Source organism: Aphelocoma coerulescens, chromosome 11, assembly GCF_041296385.1.
Source record: "Aphelocoma coerulescens isolate FSJ_1873_10779 chromosome 11, UR_Acoe_1.0, whole genome shotgun sequence".
Lineage (NCBI taxonomy): Eukaryota > Metazoa > Chordata > Aves > Passeriformes > Corvidae > Aphelocoma > Aphelocoma coerulescens.
In genome coordinates, this window is record NC_091025.1 from 9,046,190 (window position 1) to 9,066,665 (window position 20,476).

The window sequence follows — 20,476 nt, forward strand, 5'->3', positions numbered from 1 at the left end:
TGCAGGGCAAATTACTTCAGCATAACGCAATATGGGATGCAGGAATGATCAGCATGAACACCGTGACTTTGATCTCAGTGATGGGAAGGGCAGCATTTCACTTGACACCAGTATTATGACCTTATTCCCAGCACATTCCAATGCCCCTTGTTTTTTCAAATGCTCTTTGGCTTCTGTTCTCCTCTTCATTTGCTTTTGAGACAGGAAGATGTAGCCAAAACCAGTATTTTTAGAGAGGTGAGCATTGATCACTGAACTTTCTTCTAGCAAAGGTTAGCTGCAGAAGATCACAGAACCCCATTATCCCTTCTCAGGAATGCCCATATTGCCAGGATAACAGAATCGGGGGGGAAAGTACCAGCTTATAAAGAGTAATGCTGCCAAAGAGAGGCCTGGGGGCATTGCCACCCCTCTGGCCAGTGAGCAATGACACAGCCCAGGAAACTCATTCCCTCCACCTTTCTGTGTTCACAAAGTACTGAGGGCACTTCAGTCTCAGCTTGCAGAGAAGAGGTGAGTACTGATGTTTTAACACATTGAACCAGATTCCTCTCAGAGCTGTGCAGTAAAAAAAGCCAAAATCACTAAACCTAGAGGCAGTGGATAAGCTGCAATAGGGACATTCAACTAGTAAAGGAAATACCCTACAGTTCTCAACAACAAAGGTGGTAAAATGTTGAACAGGGCAATCAAATGTTGATAGTGCAATCTCTATCCTGGAAATATTCAAAGCTTTCCCCAGCAAGGCACTGAGCAATCAGGTCTAACTTCAAAGTGTGCCCTGTTTTAGTGGGGTTGTATTACTGCAGGCCGGGTTCCTAGGGTATATCACCGTGTCCCGCAGCCATAGGGAGGAGGAGGAGGAGAAGATCCAGCAGGCAGGAATTGTACAGCAAGATTGATTTATTTAATTATTTTACAAACTCTTTTATAGACTTTTTTCTTCATAGCCTAATTGGACAAAGGGCCAGCCACCCCTTGGGGGTGATTGGCTAAAATCCTAAAACATCCATTGTCAAAATATTTTTCTACTATACCATAAACAAGACTTTTCAAAGTTGCAGGTGTCTTGGTTGTTTACATTCCCTGCTACCTCTTCTGTGAGAGAGAAAAGTCTCTCACGGACTTAGAAAATAACAAGAAAATCCTCGCTAGCAGCATTTTTGTATCTACAGGGTTGGACTAGAGAACTTCAAATGTCCCTTCTGATCTAAACTGTCTTACTGACTTACTGGTCTAATAATCTGGGGTTACTTTGCAGACAGGAGGAGACAGTAGGTGAACAGGAAAGAGATGCAAGATTCCCCAGGCAAGAATAAGCCTGGCAAATAGCCTGGTTTGGCATTGTGTCCTAGCCTCATAAGAGACAGACATGGCCAAAGCACTTCACAAAGGTTCTTCATCCTACTGGAGAGACAAAGATACCCAGAGAGAAAATTCATAGTAGGGTGCTCCTAGGGAACAGAGGGATGAAGGATTTTTCAGGCATAAACCATGCCCTGGTACTCACCAGGAAGATGATGGTGATGAAAAGTAAAGTTCATTAGGTCTTCTCTGGGTCAGAGATTCAGAGTTAAAACAAACACAGGGTAAATCTGAAATCACTTTATTGGAAAGTTTCATACAAGAATAGTCAGTCAGAAAAATTACTCAAGTGTGATACAGTAACACCACAGACAAACTCCTCCCCATATCTCGAGGCCAATTCATTTACAAATAGCCACTGTATCATCACACTCAGTTTTTCAGAGGCTTGTGATGTCAGTGAGTTTCAGTGCAGCACAGGGAGCAGAGTCTGTCTTTACATCAAATTAAATTAGCCATGACTGCAGTTTTTCCTGTGAGAGGTATGAAAGGCCCTGTAGGTCTGTTGAGAATGCTGTTTGCAACATAAGGCATCGTTGTCATCCACCCCAGCTCATTCAGACTGAAAGACTGTAACAAAATATTCTGCCAATAAAAATCTTTTAGAAAAACAGTATAAAAATTTTGAGATATATATAGCATAAAGCTACCAAAAAGTGACTGTGCCATTTTCCCTCTTATACAAATAATAATATATTTTTAAAAAATCATAATACCTTAGCATATATACCCAGTATATAACATATTGCACCTTTCCAAAATATTCTGTGCACCAGAAGCCCCATACAGTACCTGGGCAGTTCCAAGACAGACCAGTAGCTCCCCTTTAGTTCTGCTTTAGTCTCTACAGCAGCTGCCAAGAATTTGGCTATCACAGGTTTAGGATTTAGAAAGCAGGAAGCTGCAAGATGGCAAACCAAGTATTGCTTAGCAAACCAAGGAATGCAAATCAGTACCATTCCTTCTCAGGAAGGAGAAGAACCCATCACAGGAATCTCTTGATTTTTTAAAAAAAATCATATATTACTTGTTGTTGGTGTCAGTGAGACAATACAGTTTTGAATGTTTGTTATTTGCAGAGCACCCCTTTGTGTGCCAAAGAGGTACCTGCAGCACCTGTCAGTGGTTTCTGGCCTAAATGAACATACAGCCAAACCACAGGAGCAAATAAAACCAGGTCAGTTTACTTTGTTTCATGACAAAACACTTTAAGACACCAACAGACACAGTGTTGTGACACTGCTATCTGAAAATAATTAACATTGATTCCTCAATCCAATTTTCGGTCACCTGGAGGGTTTTAGATAGAAGAGCAATTCCTATCTTGTCCCTTGCTTTTCCAGGCATAAGATTCACTCCCAGTAACCATGCACAGCTATGCAGAAAAGGAGCTGAATTCCCAGGAACTGGAAATAGTGTTGTGTGTGAAACCCACCCTGTGTTTGGTCACTTAATCTTCTCAACTCAGCGAGAACTTACTAACTCTGTGTAACCTTGGAGAATACCAGAAATGGGCTTTAGATTTGAGGATATACAAATCAGATGATTTGCTGTTTCATGGAGAGAGCACTAACCCATCCAGGTACAGGTAGTACAGGGATGGGGTTTTTTGTTAGGGGGGATTTTTGCTGGCTTTCTTTAACAGAGAGCTGGCAGCAGCCAGAGCCCCTCCCTGCACAAAGCGTACAAAGTTATCTCCTGCAAGAGGTCCCAGAGCATAGAGCCCTTTCTCCTGAGTGCATTCATAGGTGAATGGATCAACATCTATGGGATTCCTCTTTGAATTGACTGGCTGGTCACTGTCCATTGCCAAATCAATGCCATTATTTGGCAGAAAGGAGAGGTTGGGGTTTGAGCCAGTTAGAACAAGAGCCATGGAAATTTTATAAGCTTTCTGACAGCCATTCTTGTCTTGCAAGATGCATTTCTTGTCCTTGCCAAAGGAGAGCACGTGATGTTCAGGGAGGCTGATGTAACACTCATAGGGCCCAGCACAGGCAGCTGTCTGTTCTTTCATCATCTGATGGACTTTGTGGTACTCAGGGTACATCATTTTGGGGAGCTGGTTAAAAATAAGGCCTGGATCACTGACTCGTCTCCGAAAAACATGGATTACTGGAATATTGCAATGGTGAGCAAAGAGAATTGCATCAGCAGCTGTCAGACCAGCACCTACAATCAAGACTGGATCTGACATGATGCCAACACTGTTGTTCTTCACTGCTCTTTCTAGGGCAGACAGCTGGTGGTGGACATAGGAAAGGTTTTCTCCCTTGACCCCGAGCCAGGTAGGATTGTCATATGTTCCCGTAGCCAAGACCACATTCTCTGCATGGAGGGAGAAGGGCTCTTTATCACCTTCCACAGTTTTGAAAAACCCATCCAACTGAAAGACCTCTGTACTTTGTTCATTAGAGTTCCAGAGAGGGTCACTATCCTGCAGATCTTTCTGGGTGTGGTTGGAGATGCTCTCTGCACTCACTTTCCTCACAGAGGTCACAACAGTGCCACATCTGAAATTCTTCTGCAGTCCTTTCTTCATCACATAGTGTTGGTAATATTGAGCAATGTCCTCTGCTGTGGCTCTATTGTTTCTGAGGCCTCTGTAATAAAGTACAAACAAAGGTCAAGCAGCAGTTAAGTAACAGATTGGAATTTGTCCCCTCTTGCACTGAATGTATTCTAGAGCCATCTGTCTTGGCACTACCAGAGAAGAGTGATCTAGTTTCCTCTGGTTCAGCAAAGTTATTCCTGACACACAGAGCTAACAGTCAGGTCCAGAAGCTGTTGGACAGAGGCAGCTTTCTCTATCATTAATCCCAACCCCAAGAACATGGTTGGTTATTTAAACCTTTCTCTAATATCTTGTTTCCATTCCATTTTTAACTCCTGGACTTCTTAAGATTAATTGTGACACATGTCAAGAAAAGAAGCACCTCAGAGACTGCACAGTAGCTGAACTGATTACACTTGTCATCAGGGACAGCAGCAGTAGACACAGAAGCCAGGTGACCACACTTTCAAGCTTTACTCAGAACTTGTGGTCACTGATTCATCTCCCCAGTGGGTGTGGAGAAGGACACATTCCAAGCAGCACTGCAACTTTATCTGAATCACTGCATGTAGAATGGATTGGTTTGGGGGTGTGGGAGGGTGTTCTTTTTCTCACTAAAATCACCCATAACAGATGCATAGCTGCATTCAAGAAGTCCATTCCAGGTTCTCTAAAAATCTCCAGATGTTTACAAATGACCACACCATGGATATCTCACCTTCTCTTTTGCTTTAACCATTCCTTGAAAGGGAGATCTGGGAGTCCCATCCATTCCCCTCTGCTCAGGGTGACCATAGAGCCCTCTATAGACTGGAAAAAGAAGCAGAGAAAAATTACTTCAATTTTTTAATGTAAAAAGCAAAAGGCAACTTTTCCATGTTTCAATATGGCACAGATGATGAAATCAGTAATTTCCTCTGATCTGCTGTCATGGTTGAAACCATTCATGTTCTCCAAAAAGAACAAGAGATGGGAAATACAAAGGCCTCTCATGCTTGTTTTCCTTTTAAACTTTCACTTGTCTGTATATATAAGATCTAATAAGGCTGACTGGCATTTTAGAGGCACTTTTCTCTCTCCAGTCAACACATTTGGCTGTTACACAACACGCAGACCCCGGCTCAGCTCCAATTCACTTACATGCCAGGCACCTCCAGGAGCGTTTCTGCCAAGGACCAGGTGGGGGATGGCTCTGTCGGGCTCATGCCACCAAGTGAGCACTGATTCTGCTGTCCCACCAAAATCTGTGTCTGGACGCTGAAGAGTATCGAACAGAAGAGCCACAGGGCTGTGGGATCGTCCCTCCAAGCCTTCAGACAGATACTCCAAATCCTAAAGAGAGGAAGACCAGATGCTCAGAGTGCATGTACTGCCAGGCAGCAGACTACTTGTTACTCCAGGATCTCTGATCAGTGGGTTTGGTGTGCTGGGAAGCTCATTTACTGGCACACAGACCTGTTTTTGCCCAAGGGCTACCTCGAGGATCTTAGCAGCAATGCTGCCGTTTCATACAAGGAAGATCTGGATTACAAAGCAAAATTTGCCCAAGGCTCATTCTGTCTCTGTACTTTGAAAATCCAAACAAGGTAATCACTTATGATACACCCCTAGGATGCTTTCTGGAATGTCATACTGTTTCTCTTTACACAAACCTGGTCCAAAACAGAGACTTCTGGTGCCTCTTCCAGCTTTCTCTGAAGAATAGGATGAGGATGAAGAGAGTGTCTTTTGAAGTAAGGGGTGTAACCTGACAGCAAATATGAGAGACAGATTCCTGAAGGTCCGTTCCCTGAAAAAAAAATGGAGAAGAATTTATACTTCTGGAAATATAGCAGTTCTTTGAGAAGTGTTTCTAATATCCAGACCAATTCCAAAGATATGACACTGCTGTGGATACAGGTGATTTCCTATTCCAGGTTGACCACTGACCTATTGGATGGAGTCGGGGAAGTCATTTTAGCCATCTCCTCCTCGCTTGCTCCTATTTGCATTGCAAGGTCCTTAGAACTTGCTGAAAAGATACTGGGTTAAGTAAGTCAGAGGTTACCCTCACCTGAAGCTTGAAGTCTCTAGCATGGTGATGAATGGAGTTATTTCTCTAAACTTAGAGGTTTAGAAACTGATCATGTACTGACCAGGGGCCTCAGCTCTCCTGGAAGTACATTTCACACCAGTGCAGAGTCATTCACTGTGCACAGGATACAAGCTCCAGAAAAGAGAGTGACTACTGAAGGGAAACCAGTTCTTCTCAGTAAGAAATTCCACCTTTTAAGGGATATTTGGCAATAGCAGCTTTGACTAATTGGTCTTGAGGACACTTTCAAATGGGAACCAGCCCTACCATGGTACTGCAGTGTTATGGAAAAAGTCTCTCTGCCATGCCAAGACAAGCCCTCAGAATACCACACTTTGAACAGGCTGCTGGATGGCTGAATGCCTGTGCTGACCACCCAACAGCCAGTGGAAAAACTAGATATATGTGACTCCAAAGCCCAGTGAGAGTAGCCTGTGGAAAGTTTGCACACGGTTGTTCTCCAGCATGTTTAATATTTTACAGTGTCTGTGATAAATAAATAATTGTCAGCCTGTCTGGCTGCCCAGGCTTTGCTGCTGTGTGACCAACAACCTTGACACAGTGCAGTGACAAAGAGGGGAGGAGAACCCAAGTGACAGCAGCCTGTTGGCACAGTGCCAGTACTGAAAGTGGGACTGGAGCAAAGGCTGATCCTTGAGGATCCCAGAAATAGAAAGGTTAGGGCTGTAAAGCCAACATTGAGCTATGTGAAGGATAGTACATGTCACAGCTGGGGACAAAGCCTGCTGTGCTGAGCACAGACCAGCAGCTGCAGGTCAGTGCTTGGAATATTCCACTTGCAGGAAAGTTAGCCAAAACCAACAGCAACAGACATTAAAAACAAACTAAACTGCAGCTATAGTAAAATATAACAAATTTCAGGTTACTACTTTGCTTTAGGAAGTACAAGGAAGTACCTAAGTCAAACTTCACCACCTGAATGCACAACACACAGCAACTACACACAGAGGATTTACTCTGAATCACATCTAAGTTTGATATGGATGGTCACAAGAACATCTGGATCTCAAGCTATTTTACAGTGCAACCGCATCCACGAGGCTGCCAGCACAGCTGAGGGAACACACAGCCTTCCTGGAGCAGGGCCTGGGGAAGTAGCTGGAGCCTTCGTGCAGTGCTGTCCAGCTGCAGTGGAACAGCTGGGCTGCTCGGTCCAACAGCCTCCTCAGAGCACCTATCTTCACACTGGTTCTTCTGAGGCTTTAGTGACATCTCTGCCCTGGATCCCTGTACAGGCGCACTAGGGAGGTACCAAATATCCTCCTTCCCACCTAGAGACTTGAACAACTGAGCAGCACAAAGTCATTCTCAGACAAGAAATTGCTGGTAAGTAGTATCCTTGTCAAAGTCGCTGTTAGCAAGGATTAGGGGTGATTTATGCAGTGTCTAACTTTGGAGCAGCTCTCTCAGGTGCTCGGAATTTGATGCCAGATAAGGAGGGAGCCCAGCTCTGCAAGGCATGAAACACAAGCTCAGATGAACAGAGTCCAAAACCTGCTCTCCAGCACAGCTCATGGCTGGTCAGAGGGGAAGGCACTGACATCATTACTTTGCTCCAGGAATCACCTCACATTGCAAAGTTCCCTCTTGCAAGGGAGGCAAGACAGTTACTATATATCCTGGTTTTTTTAACTGGTAGAAAACTGCTTTTTATAAGTCTATTAAATCTGTACAAAATCAGTGTAGCTCACTCATGCTTTAAAAGAAATCTGAAAAATTTCAAGAAAACAGCATCTGGAGTATTGTCTAAACAGTCATCATGGTGAAAAAACTCACACAAACCTACCTTTAATTCAAGCACTACAGATTAATTACAGGAAGCTGATTAACTATCCGTACTGGAAAGGTTTCAAATCTTTCTAAACATCCAGCAGAGAAAAAGCAGGCCCAGATGAACTGATGAGCAAAAGGTTACCAATTTTATCATTAAAAATAGGTCTGTGTTTTAATTTGTCAAACATCTTGTTCCCTACTTCCCACAATTCTTAGTGGTCTTTCTCTTAGCATTATAGGAAGTTTGGCTGTCTGGGAAAGGATGCAGAAACAGTGGTCAGGCATTTCTGGTTTGAGTGAGAACATGTGGAACAGAAGTTAAAGATAGCAAGTCCAAAACAAAAACAGCACAAGAGAACACAGCAATGCTGGCAGGAGAAGGCTTACCTATGATCACAACAGGCAGTGTCTTGAGCCCACTCTTGTTTGAGGGTCTGGTCAATAATGGATACATCTTCCTGTCCGGAAGCATTTCTGCTCTGCAATCTGCTGAAACCTGCTGAAATAAATAAGTTTTTAATTATTTGCATTTTTTGACAAAAACCCATAAACAAACAAATGAGAAAAACCCCACAAGACTTTCTCCAGCCCACAAACTCAGGCTAATCTAAAGTATTATCCTTGAATTGCAGGCTGTCACATTCTGTCACAGACTGTCACTGTTACACTTCCACACTCAGGACAGACCTCCTTACCTTTTATTTTCCTCCTGACCCCAAAATCAAAGGATGATTCTCTGATTATGCACCACAAAATGGGGAGAGAACAGTTATCTTTCTCTTTCAGACATGAATTCCTGTTACTCCAGGACAGCTGGCAATTTTAGTAACCCTCTGACTACATTAAATGAAGTGTTGCAGCTTGTTAATAAAAACTTCACTTCTGACCATACTCTGTACAAAATTGCATCATTATCACAAACACTTTTTAAAGTAACTTGTGCATTTACTGATAAGTAAAGTAAACCTGACTCAAGACTTCTGCCCAAAGGCTGGAAATCTCTTGGCTGCATTTTCAAATAGGTACCATTCTATCACTATAGGTCTTTTTGAGAAGTGCTAGTTTAGTTCTGGAACCTTCTTTCTTAATTTTCCAGAAAATGGAGAGTTCTAGGTGTGAACAAGTAAAAAAGTCTTTGAACAAAATATACATCATAATTGGAGACTAAGGTGTCATTAGAGTGGAATCTACACAACTAATCTAATCATTATGCAGATATTCAATGAACACTGAATGTTTTTGTCATTCCTGCAGGAATCCTACCATGTCAAATAACAACTTCTTTAGTTTTCCATGGAATTCAACTCTACTGCCACTAAACCTAGAGAAGTTATTTTTACCACAATAAACATGAGATTTCTGAAATTCAGCATAAGCTTTTAAGTTATTCTACAGAAAATACTCTCTTTTATAAAAATCTTATTCTCATTTTGGAAAGCTAAGCAAAAATCCATTGAATGGCATGACTTTGTTCAGTAGGGTATGCTCTCCACACCCTTTCCAAGTGCAGAAAGATCTTTGGCAAGTGCACCACACACTTCCATAAGGCCTGGCACATCACTGCCTTTGACGCAAGTATTGCAGCAAATGTCTTCCTACAAGTGTAATGCCCCTCTTTAAGCCTGACATTTACATCACAGCAACTCCAGCAGAGTGCAGGACCCTGGTGCCTGAATGGGCAGCCAAGAAACCACCAGTGAGTTTGCAATTTGCAAATTTCAGGCTTGAGCAGGAGTGTTGGAAGTGCATTTGCTTGCAAGGATGTGACAGTTCTCATATACACCAATATCCAGCCATGGCTGGGGTCCACAGCTCTGTTCCAAGAGCACTGTGTTCATCACATAAGGCTTACAAGATGAATTCAAAACCAGCAGCTTTGTCCACATTTTTGGATCACAGTTTAGTAGCACTTACTGGTTGCCTGTTACCGCTTAACTAAGCATTAGTTAAAGACTCTCATGCATTTTGCCTGACAGAGCATGAACCACTTAAAAGACATAATAGTTGTGCTGTCTAATTTAAGTAATTTGAAGCATCTAGCTTTGAAGAGAATTGGATCTCAAGGAAACTTATGTTCCCAATTTAACTGAGACTCAAAGGTAGTTGCATTCCCTGCAGGAGATGAACTCCCCTTAAGGCATGTTTATCCCAGCCCTGGAAGCTGTGGGAGCACAGCCCAACCGCCCAAGGATCTCCCCAGCCTTTTGGGCAGGTTCTGCCACATTAACCAAAACCTGCACCACCTTCAGACTGTGGTGTAAGTTTACCCCCAAATTCCTTCCCACAAAGCTCCAGAGCTGCAACTGGTAGAATTCAGCACTAGCACCTGGGACTGCCAGAGACACCAAAGCAACAGGACACTGGTGTGACCAGTAAGGTATTCCCCTCACACCAGTAAACCACAGTATCTAGCTGCAGGTTAGCAGAAATTTTTTCTCCATGGTAAGAAATAACCTCCTCTCCACGACTGTATTACACAAGAAGAAAAGTTCTTATTAATTTTTCGTAACACAGAGTACACATCTTATTTCTGTGAAACTAATGAGAGTCTGGAAGAGGAAAGCAAGATCTCTGGAAGCAATCTTCCAGGTTTCTGCTCCATAGCTCCCTGCAGCAGCATGCATGGAAAAACTGCATGCACTCTGTGGACAGTGGTAACCCAGCAACATCCGTGGGATTTTTGCTGGAAGCAAGGACTGCTGAACCAACCCAGTACAGCACATGGCAGCAGTTCCAGGGCAGCAGCAGAGCCAGCACATAAATAAGGAGCCTGCAAGCCCATTTGTAAGGCGTGAGCACAAAGTCATGCTGCTGTATGCCAGCATTTTTCTGGGCAAGCCTGAAGGGGACAGAAAAGGCACAAGACAGGAGAAGACAGCCTGGCAGTCCTGTTTATTTTAGAGGAACGTTGCCTTGGCTCCTGGCCATTGCACTGTGCCACCCTTCTCCACCCTGATAAAGCACAGAGCCAGAAGCCGTGAGCTCACTGATAGCTCCCTCCTCCTTTCACCCTCCTCCCCCTCCATTCTGTACCTTTTGACACATGAAAGAGGAGAATTTTCTGGAATTAAACCAAACTTTAATAGCTGGAGGAGCACAATTGTTCGTCTGATGAAATTACTGGATCTGTGCACATATGTGACCATTTTTAGCCATGAATTTATTCAGTACCTGGGTTCACAAAACCCCTAATGACATTTTAGTGCTACACACTTCGTTTCCCGAAGATTTGACACTGATAATTCTATCAACACAAGATTAACCATCCTAGCATCTCTCTACAAATGGGAGAAATCCTTTCACATCCTATAGCTGCCATATCTATAATTCATAGTTATTCATTCCTCTTTTTAAGTAGAACGTGAATCAGGTGCTGAACCTGTTTATAGCTATTCCCATCCTGTAGTCTAAAGGTTTGACTTCTGGGGGTAAAACTGAGCTCAGAGCATCTCAGGCATTTTAGTTTCAAGCCAAACATTCACTTTTCCGGTCATTGGATGTTAAGGTGGATTATTTTAATTACTTTTTTTTTTTCAGTCTTAGACTCCTATACCTGGAAACCTGGACAGCTAATACAGTGTAGCAGAGTTCTTGCAGAGGCTACTGGAAAGCAACAGGACACTGAAGTTCATTGCAAATCTATACTGAACTAGTTAGCACCAAGAAAAAGCCTGAGATAGCAAGAAACTTAAGATCCTCACCCTCTTCTCACCCTCCTTTTATGTAGTGTAGGCTGCTGGGCACTCACACTTAGTCAGCTTAGTGACACTGAGTTTGGCTCCTGCTTTGAGCTTCCTAATTTAAATGGATGTCCTTTTCCTCCTCTTAGTTTGGGAGAATGCAGCAAGTTTCACAACTTGTCTTCTTGCTGCTTCCAAAGCATTCCAGTGTCTGTGTGATGTTACATAATTGTTTCTGGCTGAAAAGCACCCAGCTCATTCTGGGCCAGACTCTGCATACCTTCCTGACACAGCCTCATGTCTAGAGGGACTATAACTCACAAACTCAGTCAGTGTGGCTCTTACTAGTTCCAGGCTGCAAGGCTGAAACAGGTTTTAAGTGAGCAGATGAAAAAGCAAGGATACATTTAGAAGGCAAGGACACTTTGTGATCCTTAGAGAAATAGAAAGCCAGGTCACATCAGCCATATGCAGATATCTCTCCCTATAACAGGCACGAGATTTTTCTAAAGTAAGAATCAACAGTTTGGCCTGAACATGGGGATAGTTCAAGTCAGCAATGGAGTCAGGGTATAAATACTGGGGGAGATTAAAAGAGCTACCACAACACTCAGTTTTAAAGAACAGTTCTAAAACAAATGCAGCAATAGTTTTCTTCAGCTTAATTTCTTCATCAGCTAATTTGTTTCACCAGTTTAATATTTAATTGATTAGTACTTTTCTAAAAAAGCAGAGATCTTGACAGCTTTTACATTTTATACTTCCCTACAAGTTTCAGAAGTTGTTCCCTCCTTGCATCATCACTCTTACATATCAGACCAGTTACCCCCCAAACACAATTAAAGTATGTGAAAAAAATCAACTTTGTGCTATGTAATAACACCTTTCTAAAAACACCCCTGTGATACTCAGAAGGGCACACCAGACAAAGCTCTCTGTGCTTACTTGGAGCCTTCTTACCTTTAGCAGCAGGTCTGATGAGAGGTGGGATCTTTATGAAAGTGATTGTACAGTCAGGAGAGCCAACCAAACTACAAGCCTGGAATCCTCTCTCTGCCCTAAGACAGCTGTTTAAATATAGTAGGCAACCAGCAGCAAGAGAGGAGAGGAGGAGCCAAAATGACTAGAGGTGGAGCAAGGAAAATACTAATAAGCATGAGTCAGCAGGAATATTTCCCTTCCCAGCTCCTGAATGAATGATGTAGTGAGCTTCCTTAGTAATGTTCAGCTGACTGTGTGACTACAGCAAAAGCAGGCTTACAGGAGCCATGCATGGCAGAAGTCCTGCACTGAACACACATTTCCATTTTTAACCCTCAGGACATCATAGATGTATAGTGGATCTGAAAATATTTATTTCAATTTGTATTTCTTTTTCTTCGGTGAGATAAAGTGTTACAAGCCTTTTGCACAGTAGCAGTAAAATGAGTCAAATTGCTTCCTATAAAATTTAGAACCAACCAGGGATTTCATCCAAGATACCTTACTCAATTCAGGGAATAATCGATCTGGCTTGCTAAATTTAAAGTACCCTTCACAAATGAAATACCTTTATGCCAAAGTGTTCAGTTCAAGTAGTAAATGCAGCACATGTTTATCTCTGAGGCCATCTGTTTGGAAACCACAATTTCCAGGAAATCAGGACTGCTGATATGCAGTTAAGATGCATACTTTCATTCATGTGATCTGAAAGATAAAAGCAGTTCATGAGAAGGATTTCCATACTCTCACGACCCACATCACAGCAGAATACCTAATATAATGCTCAATTTAAATTCCACCAGAATAAGTTGTTTTAATAAATGTGAAGCCATTGTTTCACTCAAAGTTTAACTAGCAGTCAACCCTTCGAAAAATCTGACTCAGTAAATGTTGTCAGACTGAGGGGGGGGGGGAGAGGAGGGGGAAGGACTCTTTCGAGTTCCTGGTAGCATTTGCACAGTGCTCTTAAATAACTCATACTGATTTTTTGACAGCAAAGGCTTTTATATGCATTAATTAGATATATATTGGCATGTAACCAATGTGTCCATGTCAGTCAAGGAAAAATTAAGCTTTCAGAAGAAATAAGGCATTTGTTTGCTTAGGTGATTTAAGACTGCCCTGTTACTGGGTTTTTCAAATCTGTCTTCAATGTATTGCAGCATTGCGTGTCAAACATTGTAGAACAAAGATGTTCAAGTCCATACTTGCTGATACCATAGATACAAGACAAAACCATATATGATGGTTTGGCTGGGTTTGTAATAAGGAAAATAAGGAATACACACTATGTGTGCGAATCTGCAGAAATGAAGTTGCCCTGTATGTAAAAAATAGGAGATCCTGTCAATTTCCTACTAGAATTTATAAAACTAGAATCTCTATTGCCTTTGCAAATAAAGCCAGGATGTCTTTTGTAGTTTTGTGCACAGTACAATTCTTTACAGGAAAACGTTCCTATGCAACAACCCGCTGTCCTTTATTTGCTTGTGCAATAAGACCATTGAACATAGCAATTTGGGGGCTTCTTTTTTATTGATATCCCAGCAAACACATCACATAGGATAGATATACATCAAAGTAGCTGTTTCTCCTTGTGTACCTTGACTGCAAACAAATAATTCAGCCCAATACTTTTTATAAACTTTCCAGAATAAGACGTAATTGAGCAATCTGTAGTCAGCCTTGCAGCCAGCCCTTGACCTACAAACTCAAATGCAATTCCCTTCTATTTTTTCCTGAACTGACAAAGCCATTTTGTGGGTGCACAGATTTAAGGACAAAGCCGTAACACTGTACTGGGGAATACTTTGCACCTGAACCAACACCTATTTCCTTAGAAAGAAATTTCCTTGTTACTTACTGACTTTTTACCTCAGGATATGTAAGTTCTACCCATCCATCTCCTACTCATGAAACCTGTCAGATAGCCTTGATTCTGCTGTCTCCTGATTTGGGGGAGCTTAAGGTCTGGTGTCAGAACTTATTGCTGCTGACAGCTCATGGCAGAACCCTTCCTACAGCACCTCTCCAGCATTCACCCTTCCCTCTAGCCAACCTTGACGTGTACCAGACTCTGCTAAATTATCCTGACATACTACATTGTTTCACTCATTAGAACTTCATGTTCTGTTGGTTTTCCATAGTGAGAGGAACACAGTGTGATCCTCCAATGGCCACAGTAGTGCTCTGATGCTTTGGTGTTTCTCTCAATAATGGTAAAACAGAAATCTAAAATTCTACATGTTTTCTGCCTAAGAGAGTATTAAGTGTTCTGTTCACACACACACACTGCAGATCATTTAATCTAAGACAGAATACAAAATCAACTGGAAAAAAATTGGAAAATCTGATCAAGTATTTTGGTTCTATCTGGTCTCTGTGCAGTACCTAAAACCCAGCTTCACTTTGTTGCTGCCTGAAGAATCTCCACCTGAATCACCCAGGAAAGCTTACACTTAGAGCTGTATGTTAGCTTATGTACCAAAACTAGGACCCACATATGTACTGATAATAAATGGTTTGACACCAATACTGTAGCAGTTCACCTGGTTTCTTTTTGCTTCAACTAAGAAAACCCACATTTGTGACCAACACCACAACCCAGATCATATCAGCAAGATGTTCCTTGTAAATGTCGTGGCACACTCCAGTCAGAAGCAGCAAGCTGTGGCCATACCATCTGTGAAAGCAGCTGGATGTCTGGAATATGTGACTTACTCTGCTAAATGATAGAGGTAAAAAAGCCTGGGAAATCCCAGACAGTTGCTAGGTCTGACAGAAAAAGCAGCTTAGGCAACTCTGCAAGTGTGAGACCCAGTTCTGCTCTCAGTTAAACTTGTGATTTCCTACGTGTTTGTGCTTTCACATGGCCTCCTCTAAAGAAAGATTTGGCCCAGACCACATGTCCCAACTTTCCCATGTCCCTGCCAAGGCCATATCTGTCCTATGTTCATACCTCTTTTTGCAGTGTTTAAGCAGCTGGAGCCAAGGGAGGAGAAGTAAAGGTTCACTGCACCCTTTTGTTGTTCACAGGAACATTGACCTCCCAGTCACATAAATGATTGAAACGGTTTTGTCTTAGTAACTTGGAAAGTTGTTTGAAGAAACTAAAAAGCAAAACCTTACATTTTGCTGGAATTGTTTTAAGATGGTGACTTTCGCTTTTCCCTGTTTTCAATACATCACCTTGAAATCATTCCCTGTCTGTTCTAAGAAGGTTGTCTTCCTAAAGTAATGAGATGAAACCAAAGATTTTCACCACCCTTCACTGTCCAGGGCATTCAGCCACTTTCACCACTTTGTCCAAAAAGCAACTGTTAAGAAATAAACTTGGGGAGGTGAGAATCAATCACACTGCCCAGGAGGGCTGTGAAGCTCTACTCTCTGCATTCACATAGTCACACCCTTGGCTACTGTGCAGCAAGGACCTGTGCACAGCACACAGTGCACAGTGCCAGTGCCTTGCTGGGACATTCCACACCTCCTCTCTACCCAGGCTGAGGAGCAATAATGGAGAGCGTGATCAAGTCCCTATAAGTACACCCTGAAGGAGACATTCCTAGTACAATACTGTGAGGTAACACTGGATATTTTGCAAGAATAGTTTACATGTGAAGCATCTGTGTGGAGAAGTAGTAGAGTGCCAAGTGGCTGTGCAGGCATTTCCTTAGAAAATGGGCCAGGATCACCATTTCCCTCCTCAGAGGGCTGGATGATAGCCAAATCTAGGGTGCTGTCTACTTCCCAGAACATGTGCTTCCTTTCAAAAACTAGTAGGATGCAAAGAGGTGCAGTCCTGTGGCTCCAGGGACTACAGCCATGCATGTTTCCCAGGACTGGATCTTTGCAGACTTTTTGTTCCCCAAATGCCACAGACAGAGGAAAGCTCAGCTCATACGCTCTGCCCTCAGACCTCCATCATGAGCTCAACATTGATGTTTTGGGGAAAAAAGTAAACACATGCACTTTCATGTCAAACAAACAGCAGCCATGACCTAGTCAAAGATTAAACTACATATGAAGCTGGTAGAGAATTTTCCTCTTATCTAAATGTCAATGTATTCAAAATATTTACATGAGTTCTGGATAGCTGCATCATTTGAAGATACAGCCTTTAGCTCCTACAATCTTACAGTCAGAGTTTAGTTATGTTCTCTTAGTCTACATGGGCATTTAGCAACTGATTAATTTAATAAAATGCTGTATAATACTGTGGTGTGTGCATATGTCCCAAAGCACAAAATATCCTACAAAAGTTAATGTTCATCATCTCTTGAGTGGAATAGCTAACAGAGAAGAAAACTTGAAGTAGTAGGTGCAGCTAACTGTGAGCACTGAGCATCTTCTCTGCAAATACTTTCCCTTAGGGCAAAACTGAAGTTTTCAAATACAAATAATTCAAAGATGGAAAAGGAGCATGTGATGCAATGAGCTTGTTTAACTCAGTAACACAACCTTTCATAAACAGGGCTGCAGCAAGCTTTTGGAGTTTCTTGGATTCATTTCTTTGCCACAGCTTAAGCCATGCTGCAGCTCTTTAACCCAGCTTTAGTTTTCTTTACTTTATCACAAATCACTTAATCAAGATACAGGATTTGGTAGCATTCCTGAAAGGCTTTGAAACATGTACAGCTACGGGCACCCAGGGCTACCCAGCCAGCATGTTCAATTTTGTCCAAAAAAATAAGCTTTTCTGCAGCAGAGCACAACAGGTTTTAGCTGTGAAGGTTTAGAAAAGGACTGGACTTGAGTTATCCTGCAGCTTCCTACCCTCAGGGTTTATTTTCATCTTCCTCTTAAGCACCTGATTCTATCAGAGGTAACAGCTTCTTGGATCCAGGTTAGCCAATCTGATTTGCAACATTTCCTTTCTGCTATAACCTCAGGAGTCTCTGGGAAATTCTAAGTGCGTTTTGCACACAAGCCCGTTCTTCTTAAGAGGCCTTTCATGCACACTGAAAGGTCAACTGAAGTGATATTTTCTTAGACCTCAATTTCCCTTCACAGTAGCTCCATGTGCTGCAACACTGACTGCCAGGACTGAAATTGCAAGTCCCCTGAGACTACTCCACATAAAACTGGGTGAACCAGTATCTTTTACAAAGACAATCTTATCTCTTAGTCACAATATAACAGTAATGCATTAAAGTGTAACAAAATTATGTCATGGGTCAAGGTTTCTCACCTGCAATTGACAGATGTTTCTAGACTAGCTTGAGGAGGCTGGAACACAAAAGGAGCTGTCACTTCCTGTAAAACAGAATGTCCTATTTTGAAACACATGCATATATTCTGGGGTCATTTCTGTGGCTTAGGAACATGAAAAATATTCACTATGAGGTTGGAAAAGATTTTGCACAGTGGATTTACAGGTAAGAAAGAGGCAGAATTTCTGCACAAGAATAAAGCCATTCAGTAACTAATTCCCCAAAGCATTGGTTTTAGAAATATGTAGCAATTTGTGTAATTTCACATTTAGCTGACAGATACCCTTTTTTGCACATGTCAAAGCTTAAAGCTGAGCATAGGTCAGTGAAACAAGAGTGCAGTGCTGCGGTAGCAAGAGTTATGTGTCAATACACATACTCAGCTTGTACCAGATTAACATCCAATTGCACCAAGATCTTGTTCAAGTTGTACTTCTGGTGTTGGAGAAATTTCGCTAGAGATAACTTCCTTGTTTCTTATCCCCAGCTATTCTACAAAAAAGTACAATTCCTGTTTCACGTGTTTTATTGCTTGAATTACTTTAGGTCACGTTCTAGTGTTACTGTTTTGCTGGGTTTTTGGTTGGTTGGTTGGTTTGGGGTTTTTTGTGGTGGCTTTTTTTGTTGTTTTTTTTTAGTGTGCTTTATGTTTTGTCTATCAAGCAGCTATTTCTCGATGAGATGACTCCTGATTAGTTTTAGACCCTTGCCAATAATTATTTTATCAAGAGAAATAATTTATTTATAATCTACTCACATTTTTGGCAGCTGTCAGGCCAGCTGCAGTTTTTGTGTTTTCCACAGAGGAGTTGTTCCAAGCACAGATGAAAAGGAGGAGGTGCCTGGTCAATATTTGTCTCGATGGTTAAAATGCTAAGTTTGAATCATCAAGCAAAACCTCTGCCAAAGAACCTGGGGATTGTAATATTAAGTGACCCTTTACCTCAAGGCCAAAGCCTCACAGCAGGGCTCTGACAGAGAAGTACCTGACTGGTTCTGCCTATCAGCCCAGACTGAAATGTACTCGGCAGGGCAGAATGATGTGGCACCAAGGTGACCAAAGTGTGGGCTATCTTTGGTACCTGTCCCTGGGAGCTCTGACTGGGACATTATCTAAAGCATTTTTTGCACTCCTAACATTCAGGGTACCATTCAGGGCTATCAGCAATAACTGCAGATCAGAGCCATTTTGCCATGTCACAGGAAATTTATAACCTCGTCGCTGGTGTTGCAGTTCACTGTGCCTGAGTTGTCACACTGGGTAACTAGAGCTCACTGTATCTGCACTGCCTCTTGGGACATGCACAAGTCAGGCCAGAGGGACCCAAAAGGTCCATCCAGCCTCATATCCCACCCTCAGCAGTGGGCATTAGCAGTCACCCACAGGAGAGAACAGGACAAGTATGTGATGCTTGTCTTATGTCTTCCCTTGCCTTCAGGTATTTGCAGCTGAGCCAGCTGGCTGAAGTCTGATGAGGTTTGTTCTCTTGCTGGTTCCTTCCATCTATTTTCATCTACTTCCTAGTAACTTCACATGTGGCCTCTGGTACCTGTACTAAAGGGAGACTACACAACTATTTCCTCTCCACAGCATCATATTTATAAATTTCTATTATATTTCTCTTAGTCTTCTGACTTATTCCCAATACAGAAGTTGTTCCATACCCTAGATCAACCTGTTTTACCTTCTCCAGGTGCTCATCACATATGCTGAGATGAGAAAAACAGCATTTAATCCAGCAATCGAAGCACAGATGAACCATAGATTTGTGCATCAACCGTCTGCTTTGGCCTCCATCCTTTCCTAGCACTTAATTTGCTTCATTACCAGTTAGCACTGAGCTGACAGTTCCACAGGACTATTTATCTTGACCTCAGATTCAGGTTCAAGCTTGTCCCTACTCTGACTGAGCTTCCTTCCCTGGACCTGTGCCAGAGCATGATAAAACACATAGGAATTGGGCTAAAGTGTGAAGTAATAGGGCAGTACAGAAGCATTGCACAGGTTGTTCTTCAAACCAATGCAGCCACCCACATGCCTGATAAAAAGCAAAGTGGCAAGCCTTGGAGACTTTCTGGATACTCCTCATTCACAAAGAAACCTCAACAAAATAACTGAAGGGCATGTGTGTGGGAAAAAGCATGTTCTCACCTGGTACCTCAGGAGGGAGGTGGCCTTAGGTAAACACAGTAGAGAAGCTCAAAAAGCTCTTCTGCACTCCATCCCCTGGCCTGATCTTGATCTGCTCTTAATCTTCTCACCTGAATAAAGCATTCATGAGGAGCTTATGCAAAGTCTCTTCTAGGTTTGCCTCAGGAGTGGCTGTTATTCAGACACATCTGAAAGAGACAAAGTACAGGCACCACCAGTGAGTGTAATGACCCTTCACTCACCTGGAATAGACACAATGGATATAAAGCAGCACAAAGGTAATGTCCATGACTTATAAAATACTCCCTATGATGATTTTATATGGAAAACATAGACGAGACTCTTGGGCCTGGGAGAGCAAAGCTTCTCTGTGTCTGCTACCCACATTGCAGTGCTAATCCCTCTTGATGCACTACCTTTGTGTACCTGAGTACACCTGACACTTCATTCAACTCATCAGTTCAGCCTGTGAAAAAAAATATCAACCATGAGGTCAATTTTTATGCTAGTCATTGGTCTCAAGACAGAACGAGACAAAAGTAACTTTGTAAAATAATTTTAGTTGCACTTATTTATAGAATCATGCAAGCTTGCCATACATACCTCCATTTTTTTCTGAAATTTTACACCTTTTAATGTGTTTTTAATACAAACTATTATAATGGA

The 20,476-nt window shown here is 42.2% G+C and overlaps 1 protein-coding gene across 6 annotated transcripts; it reads right to left on the minus strand.

Moving 5' to 3' along the window:
* Positions 1–1,590: 1,590 nt before the first annotated feature.
* Positions 1,591–19,974, minus strand: OSGIN1 (oxidative stress induced growth inhibitor 1). 6 transcript variants are annotated; one of them, XM_069026414.1, is made up of 8 exons: positions 19,811–19,974; positions 17,637–17,701; positions 13,017–13,153; positions 8,175–8,283; positions 5,572–5,708; positions 5,060–5,251; positions 4,638–4,729; positions 1,591–3,968 (listed from the first exon to the last, which is right to left on the minus strand). In XM_069026414.1, the coding sequence occupies exons 4-8, from the start codon at positions 8,257–8,259 to the stop codon at positions 2,978–2,980; spliced, it is 1,497 nt and encodes a 498-aa protein (XP_068882515.1). In that variant the 5' UTR covers positions 8,260–8,283; positions 13,017–13,153; positions 17,637–17,701; positions 19,811–19,974; the 3' UTR covers positions 1,591–2,977. The 6 variants fall into 6 exon arrangements, with proteins under 6 accessions (XP_068882515.1, XP_068882514.1, XP_068882518.1 ...); XM_069026413.1 differs by having other exon boundaries at positions 8,175–8,286; XM_069026417.1 differs by lacking the exons at positions 13,017–13,153; positions 17,637–17,701; positions 19,811–19,974 and adding exons at positions 7,035–7,464; positions 7,801–8,039 and having other exon boundaries at positions 8,175–8,245.
* Positions 19,975–20,476: the final 502 nt, after the last annotated feature.